General features: G+C 49.7%; 1 protein-coding gene across 8 annotated transcripts; it reads right to left on the reverse strand.

The window, feature by feature from the left end:
- Positions 1-575: 575 nt before the first annotated feature.
- On the reverse strand, positions 576-5,979 carry LOC125544709 (adenine phosphoribosyltransferase). Of its 8 annotated transcripts, none has more exons than XR_007299625.2 (5): positions 4,412-5,966; positions 4,132-4,297; positions 3,568-3,725; positions 3,208-3,275; positions 576-992 (listed from the first exon to the last, which is right to left on the reverse strand). XR_007299625.2 is itself a non-coding variant. In XM_048708452.2 (3 exons), exons 1-2 carry the CDS (start codon positions 4,907-4,909, stop codon positions 4,133-4,135), a joined length of 663 nt encoding a protein of 220 aa, XP_048564409.2. In that variant the 5' UTR covers positions 4,910-5,979; the 3' UTR covers positions 3,319-3,728; position 4,132. The 8 variants fall into 8 exon arrangements, 2 of the variants coding, with proteins under 2 accessions (XP_048564409.2, XP_048564408.2); XR_007299622.2 differs by having other exon boundaries at positions 2,761-3,275; XR_007299623.2 differs by lacking the exon at positions 576-992 and adding an exon at positions 1,003-1,597 and having other exon boundaries at positions 2,761-3,275.
- Between the last annotated feature and the right edge of the window lie 17,674 nt (positions 5,980-23,653).

The raw sequence follows: 23,653 nt of genomic DNA on the forward strand, positions 1-23,653 counted from the left end.
GATCCACACGCGTGGACCCGGCGACCCCCCTCACCACCAACGACATAGGTCGCCGGCGAAGGGGAGCCGATGGAGGACGGTGCTGGAAGATTGGCCTCTCCTGACAGTGGCTAGGGTTCCAGCCGCCAGGACAAGAGGAAAAGAAAACGATACAACAGCTCTCTGGTCTGGCTCTGACAAGACGACGGGTGCCGAATGCAAGGTCAATTGAAAGACGGTGTGTCGCCCTCAAGAATATGGCGGCCTTGGAATGCTCAACACCGACAAGTTTGCTCGGGCTCTATGACTTCCATGGCTTTAGTATTAGTGGAAGGGACCTTTCAGTTTGTAATACTGTAGCAGCACGGTATCTCACTGTTGCACGTGTACGGTATAAGTCAGTATGAGTGCGGCGTATGTACGTGCTCGTCCTTGAACTGGTAGCGACTCACAGACGAATGTGGCCTCATATCGGTCAGTACGCTATATGCAAACCACAAGTCCCAGTCAGATAGATTACGTAGCCTGAACTGCATTGCAGGATCTAGCGCTTATTGCATATACAGTACAGTAATAATCAAATTAAACAAGAGAACAAATCCATCCAAACTTTTCCTCCGACGTGGTAACTACTCCGTATAAAGTTCGCAGTGGCTAACAACAATAGCACAAGGCTTCACTACTCTAGGATAAATGAGAATTTTCAAATAATATAACTAGCTGACTATCAACAATGCAATTCAAACACTATCGACCTAATCATCGCTAACAGAGTTCACAGTTGTACAAGCATATACTGTATTTAAGTTTAAGGGTGCATTTAGCAGAAAATTATTGGGAAAATATGACGGAGATTGTTGTTTAATTAGACAATGCACAGTTCTGAACATGGATATCCAGCGGCAGTCCTGTTAACTCCCTCATTCCACTGTGTTCAAAATCCAACTGTAAAGCTTCCAGGCTTCAAATTGCTAGCAAAATGGCAGATACTTGGAACGAAAGGAATATAAGATCTGAATACAAGCAAACAGGAAATGATATTAATAACCAAAACTATTGGGAATAGATGGAACAGAACGACCTTGACCTCAGCAAAAGTCAAAAATAAATCCAAGCTCGTTAATTCACAATGGCACGCCATTAGTACGAAAGTGATAGGAAATGATGAGGGTGCTTGGATACGTTTTAGTCTCATGACTAAAAGTAGTGGGACTAAAACTTGCTAGCTTCACCCATGCTTGGATCCAAATACTAAAGAGACAAAAATCAAATTAATGAACATTTATTATCCTCCAAACCCTCCAATCCAGAACTCGCCTGTGTTAAAAGAAAGGAGTTAAATGAGGAGAGAGAGAGGACGAATCCACATTTTAGCAGGGGTACCCTGACTAAAAAAATTTAGCCTCAAGACTAGTTTTAGCCTCTCTTTAGTCAGGGGTGCTTGAAACTTTAGCCTCTTAAAGAGACTATTTTTAGTCAGACTAAAATAAGTCCCTTGGATCCAAGCACCCTCTATGCCCTCATGGAGGAGATTTGGCTCGAAGATCGATCAATGAAAGATGGCCAGCGCCAATACAGTGAAGTCTGCCTCTGCATACGAGCCCCCTCTGACCTGCAGCTATAGTTGTAGGAGTATATAAGTATTGCCCTGGTTTTGCTTTCTTCTTTTTGGTTTTTTGATACAATAGTTTTTTTTGGGTTTTGTTAGTATATGCTCTGGTTGGCTGCCTTTTCAGTTTATTGGTTTGTTTGGTGTTATTTTGTGAACTTCTGTACCTTCTCACCATTCTTCTCAAGTTCTCGTACATCTAATACAAAACAGCATGCATGTTGATACATGTCCAAGAAAAAAGAATGATGCCATAATATGCTAGAAATCCACAAAACACAACAGTTATGTTTTTGAGAATGGTGCACAAATCTCAACTAACCACTTGTCATCTTATCTGTAATTCTAGCAGTACATCAATCATACAGGAGGCACAGAACAAGAGCACCAATTAACAAAGTGATCCTTCAGCAACAAGGAAAAATAATGGGTTAATTTGATAAATGCCACTCGAATTCTGGCGATTCCCAGAAATGCCATTGCAATTTCCAAACTTTGAAAAATGCCATTTCCAGTGGCATTTTCCAAAGTCTGCCATGGCGTTTCTCAAAGTTTGGAAATTGCAGTGGTGCTTCCCGGAATCGCCAGAATTCGAGTGGCATTTATCCAATTAACCCAAAAATAAATTGGGTGTCTCCATAGCAAATCTAATAAATGGAATCAAAGTTAAAAATAGTGGTAGTTCCAAATGCTTCCACAACTAATTTACTGACTATCACTTTCCTAGGTTCCTGACAAAATATTTCCCACAGTAGCTTTGCATTTCAAATATCTAGCTGAACTCATGGATGAAGCGGAAACAATGCTTCTTCTTTCCTAAATTTGCTTCAACTTTTTTCTTTTCCCTTTTCCCTTTCCGACGTAACGAGTCTTTCAAGTTCAACCAAGACAACTTATATCCAATTATTATTTTGTGGCTGCCTGCCAATATCTATTACATCACAGTGTTATGTTACCCTACAGCTTATGTCCAGTGGATTTTGCATGGCCTTATAGGCATAAAACCGTGACTGGAGATGTTGTTATCACACATTATTTATGACAGATTTACATCACGAATTTGTCAGCACCGTAGTTCAGATTATGAGCATGACACTCACGTTTGTAATTTGTAAAGTGCAATGTGACTTTTTAATAAATTCTCAGCTCCCCTAACAAGGTCAAGGTCATACCTGAAGAGGTTCTCATGTGGAATGATCATAAGTATTGTCTAGACAAGATGGTCCGAGAGGTAACAGGATAACTTGTGAGATATCACTAGAGGGTCCTGAAGTTTGTTATCATCGAAGGCCCATGTGTCGACCTGTATATACAGCACATAATGGTAGCAACACAAAATGTATTCTTAGAGACGTGGACATCTTTGCTAACAGGGCACCAGGCACACACATGTTGAAGTATTTCCGCCATGCAAAATTCAGAGACATGGATGCCATGTCAGCGGAAACGTGGTCATTTCAGGATGTCAAGTAAGTAGTTTGGAGGCGAGGGATATCTACTGGACTCATCCAGCAGCCTCATGCTTCGCAAGGAGTTAAAGTAACACTAGTCAAGAACAGGTGTTTGGCCTTCAGAAGGGAAAGAGAAAAACAAACATAGTGCGTTGCGCAAGCAGTTACCTATGGTAGATGTTGTAAGTCAATTAGCCTTTAATTACAGAATTTTTTCCTATGCATGGACGAAGGACCTGAAATAAAGGGAATATCACAATTTGGCGAAGGTACAAAATCTACCATGCAACAAAGTTATGTTTTGAACTGGAAACTGTTCACATGGATCTTACAATGACAACAGCACTAGTGACAAAAGCCTTGCAACCATCTAAAAGTTATCATTTAGCAAAAACAGTACTCCAAAGTCAACAGAACGGACACAAGGGACACAATTCTATTACAATCACAGTTAAAGCTGCAATGTCATTAAACAGTAGGGTTAATCTTTCTGTTCAGGAACTACTGGACAAGATAAGGTAGCTTAACCTTTTTCCCGAAGAGATAAGATAGCTTAACATGATGTGTTGTATGCAGAGTCACCAAACTGAGCAGCTTTAATTGTGTAGGTGAACTGTTGGATCTGAAGCATTCTGCATCGGTGGAGGACAGAATGGAGCGGCTGTAGTTTCTTGGTCAGGACTCACCTGCTTGGATATGATACTATGGTCAGTGATTCTCGTACTGGACAGATCACGTATGTGCAGCTACTGCAAGAGGGGCTATCTGCTTACAATTTATAGCCAATAATCGGCTGGATCTTTCAAAAAACCTATTTTCAACTACAAATTTTCTTTAAGAGCAAACAGAACATGCTCCAAAATACTCTGCAATTACTAGTACTTTCAACAGCCAGCAGGTCATTTATGGACTATACATCTTATATTGTTCACACATCCACTCTCTCGAATGCTTATCGGTGACAGGATGCTGGTTTGATTCCGTGGTCGGATGTATAACAGTTCTAAGTTCCAAAATCATAAACTGAAAGCAAGTAAGCAGGAATGTGATAATTCAAAGGAAAGATAAGCGAAACACAAGGTGTGAGCAAACCTCAGAGTTCACTGTGGCGTGAAGAAGCCCTTGAAGCACCAAAGAGATCTTTGGCAATGATAAGCAAGCCCTCCAAGTCTTTGGCTCCCGCCTGAAGGCAATCCTTCAGCAACCCCCCTTCCTCCACCTCCCACTTCACATCCAACACCACCTCCCTTAGCGGCCCCTAAACACAAGCGTACAAAAATTTACCGACTGATCATTGCTGCAATATGGTCCGTTGGATGACCTAGGGACCAAGTCATTTCTAAAGAAAGCAGAAGAAGACCAGATCATGTACCTGCTCGGAGAAGGTAGAGAGGAGGCCGTTTAGGAGCTGAGTAGCGGCGGCTAGGAGGTCACCGTAATTACGGCGCAGCCACTGGGCCGCCTCGACCGGTGACTTTAGGCGCGAGGCCTCCGCCGCAGCGGCGAGGAGGCGGGCGGCGGCAGTGGCGCAGGAGAAGCCGCATCCGGTGACGGAGGAGAAAGCATAGTGGCGGAGGTAGTCCCAGCCGAGTGCCCACGCACCGCGAGAGGAGAGAATGGACAGGTGCGAGGCGATTCGGCGAGCGCGGGCAGCGGCAGCGGCGTCCCCCCGGTCGGCGCGGGCGACCGCGACGCGGGTGAGGAGGGAGTGGGAGAGGGAGAGGAGGGAGGCGACCTCGCGCAGTGGGACGCGGAGCGCGTAAGCGCGGGGAGGAGGTGGGAAGACTAGCAGGAGGACGATGGCTATGAGAGGGAGAGGGGGATGGGAACCAGATACTCGCCGGCGGCGTGAAGCGCCGGCGAAGGTCATCGAAGGCGGCGGGAGACGGAAGAAAGGGACAAGTCGGTGTGAATGCTTACCAAATCTGATGTTCTTTCGGGGCGATTTGATTTTCAGCCACTACTTACTTTGGACTTTAACAATTTGTCACTGCTTAGATTGTAAATAATCTTTTGCCACTCTTTAGGTCTTGTTCGGCAGCTCTTCAGCTCCGTATAATACGGGAGCGAACGGATCGTCAGTTTTGCAACTTCAGAAAATTGCACTGCACGTCGCTCCGCTCTGGCCGCTTCAGGAGCAGAGCGGTGAAGCGGAGGGCTGCCGAACACGGCCTTAGTTTGCCATTTGATTTTTTGCCACTTTTTAACATAAAACAATACTTGCAAATGATGGATATATTGTATGGACAAAACGATGGGCAAGTATGCCCTTGTGTGCCTGTTAGACGCCGATGCATGCCAGGACACAGGAGAAGCGGCAGCAGCCAGCAGCCGCTACCTCGCAGCGCACGGTGGTCCCTGACGGTCGCCGGCTACCTCCCGACGTCCATGGTGAGTCGCGACTTGGTCCCGGCGACGGCTCCACGAAGCGGTGGCAAGCAGCAGTATGCGGCGCCGACGACAAGCAGCAGCAGTAGCCCGTGGTGGCGGCAGGCATCAGTACCACGGGACGGCGGGGACAAGCAGCTGGACGTGGCGGCAGCGAGCAGCGGCGCATGGCTGGAAGGGTCGGTGGCAAGCAGAGGCACGGAGCAGTTTGCCATGGACGTTCCTATATGCGCCGCCATGGCTGCTCGTGGTGGTCTCCAAGGAGCCAAGGAGGCCCCCAGTCCGCCCTGGCTGCGGCGAGGGTACGGGGCTGCCGATCTAGGGTCTTTGAAGGCTGACGCCGGGAGGTAGTCGCCGACGACGAAGGCCGCCGGAGCGCCGGCGACGACGAAGGAGAGATGGGGATCGAGGCTATCCTCAATCGACTGCAAAGGGCAAATTAGGGATTTCATCGTGGGTCCCATTTGACAGGGGCAAAATATCAAAGTACAAAGTAACGTGTGGCAAAAAATCAATGACAAAGTAACCGGTGGCAGATTGTCAAAGTACAAAGTAAGACGGGGCACAAAATCAAATCCCCCGTTCTTTTGGGGATGCATCTCCAACGCTGACCCAAATCGGACACCTCCGAGCGGGACAGTCTGCGGACATTGATACAGTAGTCGGCTATTTAATCGTAATCATAAATTATGGACATTTTAAAAGAAATATATTAAAAATGAACAAATTTAATGCATATTTAAACAAACAAAATGATTTTCATTCATATTTGAATAATGTTTACATAAAACCGGATGTTTTTCATCTAAACCGACACAAATTCATTATATTTAGACATATTTCAACTAATTGTACCCTAAATCTAGTTTAAATGACCGCCGGTATCCACTTCTCATGTCCGTCCGACCACGAGGCCTGAAAAATGAAGCTTTGCCTTCGCAACCTACAAGCGGTCAATCGGTCGACGATGACGAGCTCGACAAGTTTACCTTCAACGGGAGGGGAGGAGTGGCGGTCTTCCCTGGACCTGAGTGCCGGTGGCCTCCCATCTCGTGATGAGTGGATTTTAAGCATACTTTTTAGAGTATATTTGAATGCCAAAATCGTTTATATCATATCCATCTATTTCGTCAAGGTGGAGTTTGTTAGAGTTGTGTCAAATATAGTGTACAAGATATGTTATAGTTAGACTCTGAGTTGTATTGTGTTTAGATATGATATTGAGTCGTGTCTAAGTAGGACACTTATATCCTAGTTCGCTTATATAATGAGAGGGTAGACACACAGTGTAATATATGCCAACATAATAGCATATGAACGCAGGGGAAGCCGGCGGCATGTGCCGGTGTCCAGGGCGATTGTATGCGGTATTATAGCGGTGTCATGGGGAGGAGCGCCCATAGTCAGGCTTCGGGGATGTAGCCATATCGGTGAACCTCATTAACAAATCTCGGTGTCATGCTCGTGTGATTGCTTGGTCTTCATATGGGCAGTGGTAGCCTCAGATTTATTCTAACAACATGCACACTTATCCGTCCGACCCTAACTCCGCCAACCACTCACAACCAAGCCACCCGCATGGCCATGGCTGCCCGCCCGCACCTGAGACACACACTCCGCCTAGAAACGCCATGCCTCCCGCCGCCAAGGCCGCTGCCCAACATCCAGACACTCCCAAGACCATCCCAAAGAGGTCGGCTTTGGTCAAAAGGGGACACACTCAACCAACGAAACCGCAGCATTCGCCCCACCTCAAAACATCACCGGATCAGCAACCGCCCGCACACGGGTGGGGAAGCGGATGCATCCACGGCCGTCACACCGCCGTGCCAACGAGGGGTGGCCCGAGTCCCATTAGTCGTCGTATCTCTTTCTATGACTGTAACACTCCCATGTATTAAGCTACAGTAATCCTCATGAATATGCTAGGTCACTTTGCTTTGCCATGCTTGATCACTATGGATTCAAATCTCATTTCAAACTCCACCTTTGAAATCAATTCAAATTGCAAGTGAAATTTAAAGTTTCACAAACATGATTGCAAAATAGTTCATCATTTAGAAAAATATTTCATAACAATTATTTGTTAAGGAAAACAACATCACTTATTTGCTTAAATGGACTATAGCAATTAAACAGTGCCAAATCAGCATATTTTTAAGTGCTTTTCCATTTATGAAAAATTCAGACAAATTCAATTACCTCTCAAACTTTTTGTGACAGTGCCAAATATTACAATGTAATTAAGTGGCCAAGTTCCATATTTTACAAAACTCTTTTGATACTAAAAAGAAATGCAAAATAGAAAAGGAATAAAAAAACAAGAGAAAAGAGCTCACCTGTTCAGCTAAGCTCTAGTATGTAGGGACAGGCCCAGCCCACCCACCACCTCACCTTCAACCTCCCGCTACATGAGGCCGACCGAGCGCCCGTGCCCGTCCCTGTCGAGCCACCTCGCCGCCCGCGCTGCTACAGGTGCCCGCGGGTGGATAAGAACTCCACCATGGACCTAGGGGACACGCGCAAGATCTTCCCCCCTTCTCGCACCGCTTCGTCCTCCCACACCATTGCTGCCTCTGTCGTCGCCTCCGCTCGCTTGTGCGTGTAGCCACTTGCCTCCCCGCGCCACGCCACCTTATCCACGAGCTCCACCGGCCTTTGCTGCATCAACTACTGCCACCCGACGGAGCTGGGTGCCCCTGCTTCGCCGAATCCGCCGTCACCTCCAACCTTCTGACGCCGCCGGCCCTCACCGTTGATTCGCCCCTGTCAAGCCTCCCCTGAGCCCATGTTGCACCCCTAAAGGATCTAGGTGAGCCCACGCGTAGAACCCCTCTCCTAGCGCTGCCTCCCGTCGCCCCTAGCCGTAGCTACCGTCGTGCCCGAGATCGCCGCCGTGACAACCGTCCTTGCAACCCTCCGCTTGAGCCCAGCAACGAGCTCCTGGTGCTTCCAGGAGCCTAGCGAGCCCATGCGCGCGTCCTCTCGTGCCCCGTAGTGTTATGGAATGCAGTATTTCAAAAATTATCCTACGATCACGCAAGATCTATCTAGGAGATGCATAGCAACGAGAGAAGAGAGTGTGTCTACGTACCCTCGTAGACCGAAAGCGGAAACGTTTAGTAACGCGGTTGATGTAGTCGAACGTCTTCGCGATCCAACTGATCAAGTACCAAACGCACGGCACCTCCGTGATCTGCACACGTTCAGCTCGGTGACGTCTCTCGTACTCTTGATCCAGTTGAGGCCGCGGGTGAGTAGCGTCAGCATGACGGCGTGTTGACGGTGATGATGAAGTCACCGACGTAGGACTTCGCCAAAGCACTACGACAATATGACCGAGGTGGAAAACTGTGGAGGGGGGCACCGCACACGGCTAAAGATCAACTTGTGTGTCTATGGGGTGCCCCCCTCCCCCATATGTAAAGGAGTGGAGGAGGGTGCCGGCCGGCCTCATGGGGCGCGCCCCAAGGGAGGGAATCCTACTCCTACTAGGAGTAGGTTCCCCCCTTTCCTAATCCAACTAGGAGGGGAAGGAAAGGGAAGAGGGAGAGAAGGAAAGGGGGCCGCCACCCCCTCCCAATTCGGATTGGGCTTCTGGGGGCGCGCCCCTCCACTTGGCCGCCTCCTCCTCTCTTCCACTAAAGCCCATGAAGGCCCATTAACCCCCCCGGGGGGTTCCGGTAACCTCCCAGTACACTGGAAAATGCCCGAACCTATCTGAAACCTTTCCGGTGTCCAAACATAACCTTCCAATATATCAATCTTTATGTCTCAACCATTTCGAGACTCCTCGTCATGTCCGTGATCACATCTGGGACTCCGAACAACCTTCGGTATATCAAATCACATTACTCACAATACATATCGTCATCGAACGTTAAGCGTGAGGACCCTACGGGTTCCAGAACTATGTTGACATGACCGAGACTCATCTCCGGTCAATAACCAATAGCGGAACCTGGATGCTCATATTGGTTCCTACATATTCTACAAATATCTTTATCGGTCAAACCGCATAACAACATACGTTGTTCCCTTTGTCATCGGTATGTTACTTGCCCGAGATTCGATTGTCGGTATCATCATACCTAGTTCAATCTCGTCACCGGCAAGTCTCTTTACTCGTTCTGTAATGCATCATCCTGTAACTAACTCATTAGTCACATTGCTTGCAAGGCTCATAGTAATGTGCATTACCGAGAGGGCCTAGAGATACCTCTCCGAAACACGGAGTGACAAATCCTAATCTCGATCTATGCCAACTCAACAAACACCATCGGAGACACCTGTAGAGCATCTTTATAATCACCCAGTTACGTTATGATGTTTGATAGCACACAAGGTGTTCCTCCGGTATTTGGGAGTTGCATAATCTCATAGTCAGAGGAACATGTATAAGTCATGAAGAAAGCAATAGCAATAAAACTAAACGATCATAATGCTAAGCTAACGGATGGGTCTTGTCCATCACATCATTCTCTAATGATGTATTCCCGTTCATCAAATGACAACACATGTCTATGGCTAGAAAACTTAGCCATCTTTGATTAACGAGCTAGTCAAGTAGAGGCATACTATGGACACTCTGTTTGTCTATGTATTCACACATGTACTAAGTTTCCGGCTAATATAACTCTAGCATGAATAATAAACATTTATCATGATATGAGGAAATATAAATAACAACTTTATTATTGCCTCTAGGGCATATTTCCTTCAGTCTCCCACTTGCACTAGAGTCAATAATCTAGTTCACATCGTCATGTGATTTAACACCAATAGTTCACATCTTTATGTGATTAGTTCACATCTCCATGTGACTAATACCCAAAGGGTTTACTAGAGTCAATAATCTAGTTCACATCTCTATGTGATTAACACCCAAAGAGTGATCATGTTTTGCTTGTGAGAGAAGTTTAGTCATCGGGTCTGCCACATTCAGAGCTGTATGTATTTTGCAAATTTTCTATGTCTACAATGCTCTGCTTGGAGCTACTCTAGCTAATTGCTCCCACTTTTAATATGTATCCAGATTGAGACTCAAAGTCATCCGGATTGGTGTAAAAGCTTGCGTCGACGTAACTCTTTATGATGAACTCTTTATCACCTTCATAATCGAGAAACATGTCCTTATTCCACTAAGGATAATTTTGACCGCTATCTAGTGATCCACTCCTGGATCACTATTGTACCCTCTTGCCAAACTTTATGGTGAGGTACACAATAGGTCTGGTACACATCATAGCATACTTTATAGAACCTATGACTGACGCATAGGGAATGACTTTTCATTCTCTTTCTATTTTCTGCGTGGTCGGGTTTTGAGTCTTTACTCAACTTCACACCTTGCAACACAGGCAAGAACTCCTTCTTTGACTGATCTATTTTGAACTACTTCAAAAACTTGTCAAGCTATGTACTCATTGAAAAAAACTTATCAAGCGTCTTGATCTATCTCTATAGATCTTGATGCTCAATATGTAAGTAGCTTCACCGAGGTCTTTCTTTGAAAAAACTCCTTTCAAACACTCCTTTATGCTTTCAGAAAATTCTACATCATTTCTGATCAACAATATGTCATTAACATATACTTATCAGAAAGGTTGTAGTGCTCCCACTCACTTTCTTGTAAATACAGCCTTCTCCAAAAGTCTGTATAAAACCATATGCTTTGATCACACTATCAAAGCATATATTCCAACTCCGAGATGCCTGCACCAATTCATAAATGGATCGCTGGAGCTTACACACTTTGTTAGCACCTTTTGGATCGACAAAACCTTCTGCTTGCATCATATACAACTCTTATTTAATAAATATATTAAGGAATAGACATCCATTTGCCAGATTTCATAAAATGCGGCAATTTCTAACATGATTCGGACAGACTTTAAGCATCGATACGAGTGAGAAAATCTCATCATAGTCAACACCTTGAACTTGTCAAAAACCTTTCGTGACAATTCGAGCTTTGTAGATAGCGACACTAGTATCAGCATCCGTCTTCCTCTTGAAGATCCATTTATTCTCAATGGCTCACCAATCTTCGGGCAAGTCAATCAAAGTCCACACTTTGTTCTCATACATGGATCCCATCTCAGATTTCATGGCTTCAAGCCATTTCGCGGAATCTGGGCTCATCATCGCTTCCTCATAGTTCGTAGGTTTGTCATGGTCAAGTAACATGATCTCCAGAACAGGATTACCATACCACTCTAGTGCGGATCGTACTCTGGTTGACCTACGAGGTTTGGTAGTAACTTGATCTGAAGCTTCATGATCATCATCATTAGCTTCCTCACTAATTGGTGTAGGAATCACTGGAACTGGTTTCTGTGATGAACTACTTTCCAATTCGGGAGAAGGTACAATTACCTCATCAGGTTCTACTTTCCTCCCACTCACTTCTTTCGAGAGAAACTCCTTCTCTAGAAAGGATCCATTCTTAGCAACGAATATCTTGCCTTTGGATCTGTGATAGAAGGTGTAACCAACATTTCTTTTGTGTATCCTATGAAGACGCACTTCTTCGATTTGGGTTCGAGCTTATCATTTTGAAACTTTTTCACATAAGCATCGTAGCCCCAAACTTTAAGAAACGACAGCTTTGGTTTCTTGCCAAACCATAGTTCATACAGTGTCGTCTTAGCGGATTTAGATGGTGCCCTATTTAACGTGAATGCAGTTGTCTCTAATGCATAACCCCCAAAACGATAGCGGTAAATCAGTAAGAGACATCATAGATCGCACCATATCTAATAAAGTGCGGTTACGACGTTCGGACACACCATTACGCTGTGGTGGTCCAGGTGGCGTGAGTTGCGAAACTATTCCGCATTGTTTCAAATGAAGACCAAACTCATAACTCAAATATTCGCCTCCGCGATCAGATCATAGAAAATTTATTTTCTTGTTACAATGATTCTCAACTTCACTCTGAAATTCTTTGAATTTTTCAAATGTTTCAGACTTGTGCTCAAATCATCTGTGAATGTCAGAAAATAACGATACCCGCCGCGAGCCTCAACACTCATTGGACTGCATACATCGATATGTAAAGGGGTGCAAAAGGAGAGCCCTTACTTTTGTACACCGACACAATTGGTAGAACCTCAAATAATTATGACAATATCCAGGCAATGATCATTACATAGGCATCACATCCAAGATTAGTAGACCGATTCCTGCCTGCATCTACTACTATTACTCCACACACCGACCGCTATCCAGCATGCATCTAGTGTATTAAGTTCATGGAAAAACAGAGTGATGCAATAAGAACGATGACATGATGTAGACAAGATCCGTTTATCTATATGGCGGTAGATATAGATCTCGTCTTTTTATGCTTAGTAGCAATGATACATATGTGCCGGTTCCCTTTCTGTCACTGGGATCAAGCACCATAAGATCGAACCCACTACCGGGCACCTCTTCCCATTGCAAGATAAATAGATCAAGTTGACTAGACAAAACCCAAATATCGGAGAAGAAATACGAGGCTATAAGAGATCACGCATAAAAGAGATCAAAGAAACTCAAATACTTTCATGGATATAAAAAGATAGATCTGATCATAAACTCAAAGTTCATCGATCCCAACAAACACACCGCAAAAGAGTTAAATCATATGGATCTCCAAGAGACCATTGTATTGAGAATCAAGAGAGAGAGAGAGATGAAGCCATCTAGCTACTAACTACGGACCCGAAGGTCTACAAAGAACTACTCACGCATCATCGGAGAGGCACCAATGGAAGTGGTGAACCCCTCCGTGATGGTGTCTAGATTGGATCTGGTGGTTCTGGACTCTGCAGCGGCTGGATGAATATCTCTTCGACTCCCCTAGGGTTCTGGGATTTGTGGGGTATTTATAGAGCAAAGAGGCGGTCCGAGGCGCGCCCTGGTGGGTTGTTCCCTCCTCGGGACTCCCCCCAGGTGCTTCCAGGGCCCAATATCTTCCATCTGGTCCATAAAAAATCTCCGTAAAGTTTCATGGCATTTGGACTCCATTTGATACTGATTTTCTGCGATGTAAAAACATGGAAAAAACAGCAACTGGCACTTGGCACTATGTCAATAGGTTAGTACCAAAAAATGATATAAAATGACTATAAAATGATTATAAAACATCCAAGATTGATAATAAAACAACATGGAACAATAAAAAATTATAGATACGTTGGAGACATATCAATAGGCATCACGTCTCTATCAAGTAGACCGAAATGATTCTGCATCTACAACTATTACTCCACACATTGACTGACTCCCGGCTGCGTCTAGAGTATTAAGTTCATAAGAACAGAGTAACGCATTAAGTAAGATGACATGATGTAGCGGGATAAACTCAAGCAATGTGATGAAAACCCCATCTTGTTATCCTCGATGGAAATAATACAATATGTGTCAGTTCCCCTTCTGTCACTAGGATCGAGCACCGCAAGATTGAACCCAGAGCTAAGCACTTCTCCCATTGCAAGAAAAACCAATCTAGTTGGCCAAACCAAATCGATAGTTCAAAGAGACTTGCGAAGATATCAAATGAAGCATAAAAGAATTCAGAGGAGATTCAAATAATATTCATAGATAAGATGATCATAAATCCACAATTCATCGGATCTCGGCAAACACACCGCAACAAGTATTACATCGAATAGATCTCCAAGAACATCGAGGAGAACATGGTATTGAGAATCAAAGAGAGAGAAAAGGCCATCTAGCTACTAGCTATGGACCCATAGGTCTGTGGCAAACTACTCATGCTTCATCGGAGAGGCAATGGTGTTGATGTAGAAGCCCTTCGTGATCAAATCCCCCTCTAGCAGGACGCCGAAAAAGGCCCCTAGATGGGATCTCACGGGTACAGAAGGTTGCGGCGGTGGAAAAATGGTTTCGTGGCTCCCCTGGAAGGTTTTGGGGTATTTGAGAATATATAGGATGTCCTGGACTTAACACAACAGATGCCCTAGCAAAAGGACTTAGGTGTGGAGCCATCGCGACGTAGTTAGCTTAAAGGGGTTAAACGGGACAAAGGACACAGAGAGTTTTACCCAGGTTCGGCCCCTCTCAACGAGGTAAAAGCCTACTCCTGCTTTAGGTTGTATTGCTTGGGTTTCGATTACCAGGGAGCGAATACGCTTGACCTAGTTCTCGACTTGTTGTTTTCTTGCCTTAACCCGCTGCCGGGTCACCCCTTTATATACACAGGTTGATGCCCGGCGGCTTACAGAGTCCCGACCGGTTCATACACAACATGTACGACTCGGTGACTAACTAAACTTGCCTTACAATACAAGTTAAACATATGGCGGTTCATCCTCTTGGGCATCCAGTCGCCTCTGGGTCCTGGACCTTCAATAAGCTTGCTTCATAACCCGCCATCTTCATCTTTAAGTCGCTAGTGGTATGACCCGGCCCCTCCTGGGCGGGTCATACCCGATAGTTATATCCCCAACATTAGGCCCCAGGTTGATTTGAACTTATTCACATCAATCTTCAGTACTTGACTTAGCAGAACCTTTCATCATCAATTTTATGAACTTGTGGTAACCCGCCATGACGTCAGCTCATCGATTTATGTTAACCTGCCATGATGTCATCTTGTGTCGGTGTACAAAAGTAGGGGCTCTCTTTGTACCCCTTTACTTGTGCATGGGCAGTCAGAGCCGCGCCCGCGGCCACACTGAGCAGGGCAGAGGAGGGAAGCCGGAGCACGAGACAACCGAAGCAATGCCAAGAATAGAGACACAAAGAGCAAGAGAGCGAAACCCTTGCCGGGGCAGCCTCCGCGGCCCCGGTAAGAGCCTTGCCGGGGCAACTTGCCCAATGCCAGCAGAGCGCGCCGCCCTTGAGCCAAGGGGTTCCAACACCGTCAACCACATTGGAACCAAGGCTCGGGAGGCACCTCCATGGTGGCATGCAGATCTTTGTGGAGATCATAAATACACAAGATCAGACGAGGACCAGAAGACGATGATCCTTGGCAGGGTCCTTGCCTAGGAGATCCACGAGACCCCCGGCAAGATCCTTGCCGGGGATGACCGCGGTGCCACGGCAAGACCCTTGCCGGGCCCTCGGCAAGACCCTTGCCGAGGACATCTATGGGGTCGCAGCCAGGCCCACGTCTGCCAAGACTCCACCACTGCTCCCATGCAGCTGCTAGCTCAACCAGATGGGCAGGCATCTGCGTGGCAGCATGCGGCCTCCACACCGACTCAGCAAGCACCTGCGTGGTGGCATGCAGATCTTCGTGAAGACTCCGCCACCATGCCAGCCCAGCGGCCAGCCAAGGTGGCACTACAACGCCTCGTCAGTTCAGACGCGCGTCGGAGCCAGGCGAGTCAGCGACAGCTGGGACGAGCTTCCTTGCCGTCCTCGATAAAGCAAGAGGGGTACGTCGGTAGTGCATTAAATGCATTTGTCCGATGGTGCCAGAGGATAGAGTCAACCATTATTCACCCTTCCACCTCCTGTGTGACACTGTGGCGACCCCTTTTGGGTATAAAAGGAGGCCTGAGGCGTACTGGAGGGGGATTCAGATCTTTGGAACTAGACACACACCGTAGCTAGTTCAAGAACTCAAGAACACTCAAATATACATCAAAGAAGGACTAGGGTATTACGCGTCTCCGCGGCCCGAACCTGGGTAAACGATCATTGTGCTGACCGCCAGGCCCGCTCTTTGCACAACCTCGTGCCCGCCAATCGTAGAAGGGATCCCAATGATTCCACAGGTGTCGTTTCCCCAACATCTCTGGCGCGCCAGGTAGGGGGCGCAGTTGTGGAAATCTGGTCAGGTTGAAGCAGCGGCTTCATCATGGTCATCACTCCAAGGAAGAAGACGACCGAACAAGTGGCATCCTCGGTGGATGCCGTGAATGCTCACGCGGCGACAAAAAAGCTAAGTCATGCAAAACTTTGAGCAATTCCTTTTTATATATAAGGTTATCATCCTTGACGATCTTGCCCTGTGTATGGAAAACCTGCACGCAACGGGGGCCCTACCACTATTGGCAACACCCTCGTTCTGTTTCGAGTCCGCTCAATAGTTCAAGCGGCTACGTCGAGAATTACAGGATGACCTTCTGCGATTGGCAACGCTCTCGTTCTATCTCGAGTCCGCTCGACAGTTCGAGCGGCCATGTTAAGAGCAGTGAGGTGGTTTGCCCGACAGCAAGCGCACCCGGCAGGCCATTGGGGGTCCGTCCTCAAGGCGCCACGGCCTGGGTTTCCGCGCCGGCAAGCCTACCCGATTAACGTAGGGTGGACATACAAAGGGAGATCGAACGGGAAAATAACATGCATCATTTCAAAAGCACTGCAGAGTTATATTACATCAATTATTGCTGCGGTTCTAACTAAAGATAAAAATTGTCTTGGTCGTGAACCTGCAACGGCGATAAGAAATGGGGTGCCTAGTCCCGGCGCTGGCCTTCTATCCTCCGAACTCCGTCGATGCGGCTGATGACGGGCTCGATACGCTCGTCGAGCATCGCGAGGTCCACGTCTCCGGCAAGCTCTCCAGCGCAGCGTCGAAGTCGAGGTTGGGGTTCCAGTATGCCACCTTGGTGAGGACCTTGGTCATGGCACCCCGGCAAAGCCTCCGGGCCTCATCGGCCAGCGGGGCCGCCCTGTTGGAGCGGAACTGATCCAGGGCCCCGAGAACACCCTCGAAGAACAAGGTCTGCCTGGCATTGGGACTCACGCTCGGCTCCGGGATGTACCTCACGTTTGGCATCCCCATGGTAGCCAGCTGCGTGGTGATCCTGCCGGTGACGCCGGCGAGGCGGTTGATCCAGAGGTTCTCGCCCTTCACAAAATCCTCGTGGTTGGCGGCTTCGTTCTTCCGCAGCTGCCTCTCCTTCTCCAGATTCTTGGTCAGGGTCTCCTCCCGGGCCCTGACCTCTGACATCGTCCCCTCAAGACCCTCCAGCTTTAGGTTCATGTCTTGGATGGAGTCATTGACCTTGGAGAGTAGCTCGGCCTTGCCGAGGACTGTGGCCTGCGCGTCAGTCAAAGCGCCTTTGGCCGCGTCCTTATCCCCTGTCAGCTCCAAGATCTGCTTCTTCAACCTGTCCCGCTCCACCTCCAGCTCGTTCACCTTGCCGGCATGGACCTGGGCCTCAGCATTGAGTGCCTCCTCGTGCCTCTGCTCCAGTTCCTGGGTCCACTGCACGACAAGCTTCTTGACCTCCTCGTCCATGCCACTGAGTGTCGTGGCGAGTTTCTCCTCGTGAGCCTCAAGGTCCTCCTCCTGGGAGTTCAGCGCGGCCTGGTGCTGGCGCCGAGCGGCCTCGTCCTTGGCGGTCTGTTGTCTCGCCGCCTCCTGGGCCTTCTCGATACCGGCCTGCTTCATGACGAGCTCCAGCTTGCGCTCGGCTAGCAGATCCTAGGCGGTCTTCAGTTCCTCACAGGCCTGGCGGAACCAAGCCTGCGTCTCGGCGACATGCCCCTTGAGGTCCACCTCTGCCATCCTGGACTTGGCCTTGTCCAGGCGGGCACATTGAAGCACCTGGAGCTTATGGAAGTTGGCGCTCATGCCCTGGAGGAGCCGCTCTTCCTGGGAACCGCTGCCACCGGCACTCGGTTCATCAACGACCTCAAGCCCGGCGGCAGCAAGCACCTCGTCGTCGAACACATCCCCCTCGGCGGGTGCCCTGGTGCTCGCCGTCCATGGGAGGTGGACGAACAGGTCGTCGCCCACCTTCAGGTACTTGCCCCGAGCCAGAGGCAGCGGAGGAGGAAGGATGGTCATCAACCACCTCCTCCTCGGCGGTGGCCTTGCCAGCCTCCCCGGCAGGCCCCTTGTCGGCCTCCTCAGCAACGGCCTCGCTGGTCTCCCCGGCAGGCCCCTTGGCGGCGTCATCAGCAGCGCCCTTGGTGGCCTCCTCAGCGGCGATCTTGTCGGCCTCGGCCGTGGCATCCCTGGCAACCTCCTCGATGACGGTGTCCATGTCCTCCCGGTCCCCCGAGGATGGGTCTGGATACCGAGAAGGGGAATGAGGCAAAGTCAAGACCATAATTCAAAAGAAGAAAAAAGAGCAGGGACAGAAGGCAAACAACTCACCCGTGCCAGGCTAGGAAGAAGTGGCTCCCTCCCACCAACATTCGGTGCCGGGACGGAGCCGCCGACGCCCGGGTTTGCCTCCTCCTCCTCCGTGAGCATGGGCTCGGTGCTTGGCGCCCTTCCCGGAGACGCCCCTCGGGGCGGCGTGGTTGATGGGAGCGGCGTGTTGGGGGTGGCCCTCAGTGGCTCCTCCTGCTGCCGTCCTCCTCCTGCAACCACGGCAAGGTCAGCACCAACAGATCGTGCCCCAGCACACGTTGATGGGGAGCGAGTGATAAACGCACGCTGGGGGCTGCGCCGGGGGATGCTATCCGGGCTCCTCTCCACCACCAGCGGCGTACCCGAGGTGCCCGTCGGGGGCTGGCCGCCCGTCGAGGCCCTGGCCCTCTTCGCCACCCTCTGGGCCAGCGTCTCCACATCCCTACAAAGATAAAGACAAGTCAAGAAAAGCGGCACGGTCTGAGGGGACGGAGATGACAAAAGACAAGATACTTACTCATCCTCCACCTCCTCTTCCGCTGTCTTCCTCTTCCTCCTCGGGCTGAGGGACCGAAGTCGAAGATGACCTCCGTGTCGTCATATGCGGGAGGAGGGGAAGCGGGTGGAGTCCAAGGACGCTTGGACGAAGAAGAGGCAGTCGCTTTCTTCTTCGCCACTGCAGCCTTCACCGCCTTCCTCGCCGCCACAACCCTCGTCTGGTGCACAGACGCCTCTTGGGTTTGTTGCAGTTGCGCGGCCCTGCCGGGCCGGACCGGCTCACTAGAGCTGGCCCACCGCAGGATATGCCCTCTCCCCATGGCCGGGGGGTCGACAGCCTCGAACTCCTCCCCGGACAACTCATCGACCACATCTTCAATGAGAGGGGCCCTGATGCCGGCGCTGCTGGCCTCCCCAGCGGATTCCGCCCACTGGGCGAGCTCCCTCTCCTCCACGACCGTCGCAGCCTTGTCCTCCACGCTGCTAGCGCTGCTGGCCTCCTTGGCGAGCTCCGCCTCCGCCGCCCTGGCGGCGATATAATCCAGCTCCGCTTGGGTGGTGTCCTGGGTGAGCAACGGCTCCTCGCAGACGTACTTCTCCGACAAGGTGTCGAATAACTTCTGCACCTGACCCGCTCCGGCTCGGCCCAATTCGGGTCATGGCCATGTGCATTAAAGTCCGGCATCATGGCGATGATGTCGGTTTGGCGGGAGTTGTTGCTCAGCGGGACCACCCCCGCCGGCAACCCAAACAGGGGCCCCTTGGCGCCCTTGGCGGCCTTGCCGGTCCTCTCAGCCTTGCCGTCGCGGTTCACGTTGAGCTGAAAAAGCCGCTGGCAGAAGTGGGCGTGCCCCATCACCGTGAAGTTGTGGTTCAAGCCGGGGCGAAGCCGCATGATGTCAGCCGCATTCATGAAAAGCCAGGTCGGCCTCCCCTTGTTGTGCAGTGGAGCGATTCGGCGACGGATGAAATCCGCCCCAATCATCTCCAGGGTGAGCTCGACAATGGTGGGGCGATGGATCCTAGTGGTGGCGACCTTGAGCTTCCCATCCCGGGCGTCGACATTGCCCCAGTCGTCTCTGCAAACCGGCGGCGCCTGGCGAACCTGGCAAAAGTCCTGTGGGTCCTCCTCCTCAATCCAGCACCACCGGCTCCGCCACTCCTCCCACCTCTACTTCTGAGCGCCCTCCGGATATGTCCCCTTCTCCTGGGTCCTTGGGATCCAGGCGACACAACCAGAGATGGCGCCTCCCTTCTGGATCCGAGGATAGAAGTAGTGGCGAAAAAGCGCCGTGTTGGGATGCACTCCGGCGAAGCCCTCGCAGAGATGGGCGAAAAGGGCCATGCATGCCACGCCATTTGGAGTGAAATCCAGAAGGTGGAATCCATAGGTGTGCATGACATCATTGAAGAAATCGGAGAAAGGGGGCAGAGGCCGCAAGAAAAGTAATCGACGAAGAATGGATACCGATTCGGGCCGGCCTCAGTGAAATCAGCGGGGATGATGCGTGTGGCCGGATGCCCCGTCGTCTCCCCCCGTCTTGCACCCCCGCAGGGGCTTGAAGTTGTCCCGGAGATGGACCGCGTCGACCATCAAGGGAAAGTAGGCGAGCTGCGTCCGCCGCGCCGCCAACTCACTCTCCGGCGGCTCCTTCCCCCCGGCGTCCTTGGCCACTCCCTTGCCTTTGCTGGTTTTAGGTGCCATGGCGCCTGCGAGAGGCGAAGGATGAAGGACAGCGAAGATGCGGCGGTGGCGAGCGAGAGCAAGATCTTGAGGAGGAGGAAGGAGGGGACGACGGTTCCGACATTGGAGAACGCACAGAAGGTAAATGAGCAGTGCGCCCATGGTTATTCCTTTTTACGGGGAAGGCGCGAGCCGCCTCTTTACCATTTACTGCGACATGACGCATGCGTGCGGAAAACGCCCCACGCATGACCCCCACATAATGCATGACCCTCCACGTCGTGCGTTCAACGCAGGTCGTGGGGAAGCGCAGCGGATGGAAAAGTTACTGCAGTAAAAATCTGCCCCGCCTGCCCACGCACCATTCTGGGCCTAGCCCAACAACGCATCGCGCTTATGTGTGGCCCAGGCCCGGGAGCTCCTGTCGGTGTACAAAAGTAGGGGCTCTCCTTTGTACCCCTTTACTTGTGCACGGGCAGTTAGAGCCGCGCCCGCGGCCGCACTCAGCAGGGCAGAGGAGGGAAGCCGGAGCACGAGACAACCAAAGCAACGCCAAGACCAGAGACACAAAGAGCAAGAGAGCGAGATGGACTTCCCCAGCAAAACCCTTGCCGGGGCAGCCTTCGCAGCCCCGGCAAGAGCCTTGCCGGGGCAACTTGCCAAATGCCAGCAGAGCGTGCCGCCCTTGAGCCAAGGGTTCCAACGCCATCAACCACATTGGAACCAAGGCTCGGGAGGCACCTCCATGGTGGCATGCAGATCTTTGTGGAGATCATAAATACACAAGATTATATGAGGACCAGAAGATGACGATCCTTGGCAGGGTCCTTGCCAAGGAAATCCACGAGACCCCCGGCAAGATCCTTGCCGAGGACGACCGCGGTGCCACGGCAAGACACTTGCCGAGCCCCCGGCAAGACCCTTGCCGAGGACATCTGCGGGGCCGCAGCCAGGCCCACGTTTGCCAAGACTCCACCACCGCTCCCATGCAGCTGCTAGCTCAACCAGCTGGGCAGGCATCTGCGTGGCAGCGTGCAGCCTCCACACCGACTCAGCAAGCACCTGCGTGGTGGCATGCAGATCTTCATGAAGACTCCGCCACCACGCCAGCCCAGCGGCCAGCCAACGTGGCGCTACAATGCCTCATCAGTTCAGACGCGCGTCGGAGCCAGGCGAGTCGGCGACAGCTAGGACGAGCTTCCTTGCTGTCCCCAATAAAGCAAGAGGGGCACGTCAGCAGCGCATTAAATGCATTTGTCCGATAGTGCCAGAGGATAGACTCAGCCATTATACACCTTTCCACCTCCTGTGTGCCACTGTGGCGACCCCTTTTTGGCTATAAAAGGAGGCCCGAGGCATACTGGAGGGGGATTCGGATCTTTGGAACTAGACACACACCGTAGCTAGTTCAAGAACTCAAGAACACTCAAATATACATCAAAGCAGGACTAGGGTATTACGTGTCTCCGCGGCCCAAACCTGGGTAAATGATCCTTGTGCTGACCGCCAGACCTGCTCTTTGCACAACCCCGCGCCCACAAACCGTAGAAGGGATCCCAGTGATTCCATAGGTGTCGTTTCCACCGACATTTTGTATTAACTTCACACGAAACCGAGAATATCTCATCATTTATTTATCTTTTAATGGACCTCCCAAAAATCAAGGCGTCCGCACAGCCACATAATCATTTTTAGCCTCCTCGATTCCCGCGCATGCCTTTTATCCACCTCCTTATAAATAGGGACATGGGCCCTATTTTCACTTTTACCCTTGCCCCCTCGTCTCCATCTTCTTCCTCTCAATGCTCCTGCGCACCCGAGCTCCACCACCGTCGGCCTCCGTTCACTGCATCAACTCCGGCCGCTGCATCACCCAGAACGGACCAGAACTCCGTGGTGCACCTCCACTGTCCGTCAGCATTAGTAAGTTCAACTTCACCCCAGAACAGATCTGTACTTAGGGGTTTCACTTGTTCATCGGTGTTCTTCACTATTTTTCATTTTCTTCTCTAGATCAAGTAGTTTTTGATCCGAATACGTTAAAAAACTTGTGCGGTAGCAATTTAGCACTCGTTTTTAATATCAAAATACCTCCCCTCCATTGAAGATCTCATCTGAGCACACAAACTTTTTTGTTACCACCACCTTAGGTTTTAGAATTTACTTCATTTTCTGAACTGCTGCAGATCCAACATTACAACACTAATCTATGAAACATGTTTGTTCAACACTTAGCCATTCCTCACTTACAGATCTGTAATATGGCGACTGTTCGGGCGGCTTAACTGATAATCCATAACCCGGCATGTACCATTAGTCCCCTTTTAAGACGCCAATAGATATATCTGCATAACTCAACGCTATTTTCCGGCTTAACATATCGGCTCTTTACAACACTTTATTTTTGAATCAATGGTCCGGCTTAACAACATAATCTTAAACCGGCAGTACTTCTTTCTTTTAGGCCTTCATCTTCAAAAATGAATAAGACTGTCACCACATGTAACTAGGTCGTTTCCCGGGTCACCGAGGAAGCATTGAACGAGTATGTCCAGACATGCGTCCTAGACAAAAAAGATGTCATCCATTGGAGGGTCCCAGGCACAGAAACCCCTCATGAACCCAAGGATGGTGAAGTGATTGTCTTTACTAATCATTTGCTCCGGGTTTTTAGCCCTCCCGGCTCAAAATTCTTCCGTGATGTGCTGAACTTTTTCAAGCGCCATCCTCAAGATATTGGGCCAAATTCTGTTTCAAACATCTGCAACTTTCAAGTGTTCTGCGAGGTGTACCTTCAACAGGAGCCAACTGTAGAACTATTCAGGGATTTTTACTATTTAAACCGGCAGACCGAGTTCACAGATGGGCCTAGCCTAGAATTAGGTGGCATCTTGATTCAAAGGCAGAAAGAAGCCACTTTCCTAGCCGCCAAACTGCCCAGTCATCCCAAGGACTAGAACCAAACTTGGTTTTATTGCCAAGACACTTCTCCT

Source organism: Triticum urartu, chromosome 3A (assembly GCF_056163025.1).
Source record: "Triticum urartu cultivar PI428250 chromosome 3A, HENAU_Tu73, whole genome shotgun sequence".
NCBI classification, from domain to species: Eukaryota; Viridiplantae; Streptophyta; class Magnoliopsida; order Poales; family Poaceae; genus Triticum; species Triticum urartu.

What these genes read in the sequence shown, in the direction of transcription:
- LOC125544709 (XM_048708452.2), bottom strand. Translation starts at nt 4,909, where the DNA reads ATGACCTTCGCCGGCGCTTCACGCCGCCGGCGAGTATCTGGTTCCCAT. An exon ending in TCTCTACCTTCTCCGAGCAG is followed by an intron (nt 4,298 to 4,411) that starts GTACATGATCTG and finishes GCTTGTGTTTAG; the next exon opens with GGGCCGCTAAGGGAGGTGGT.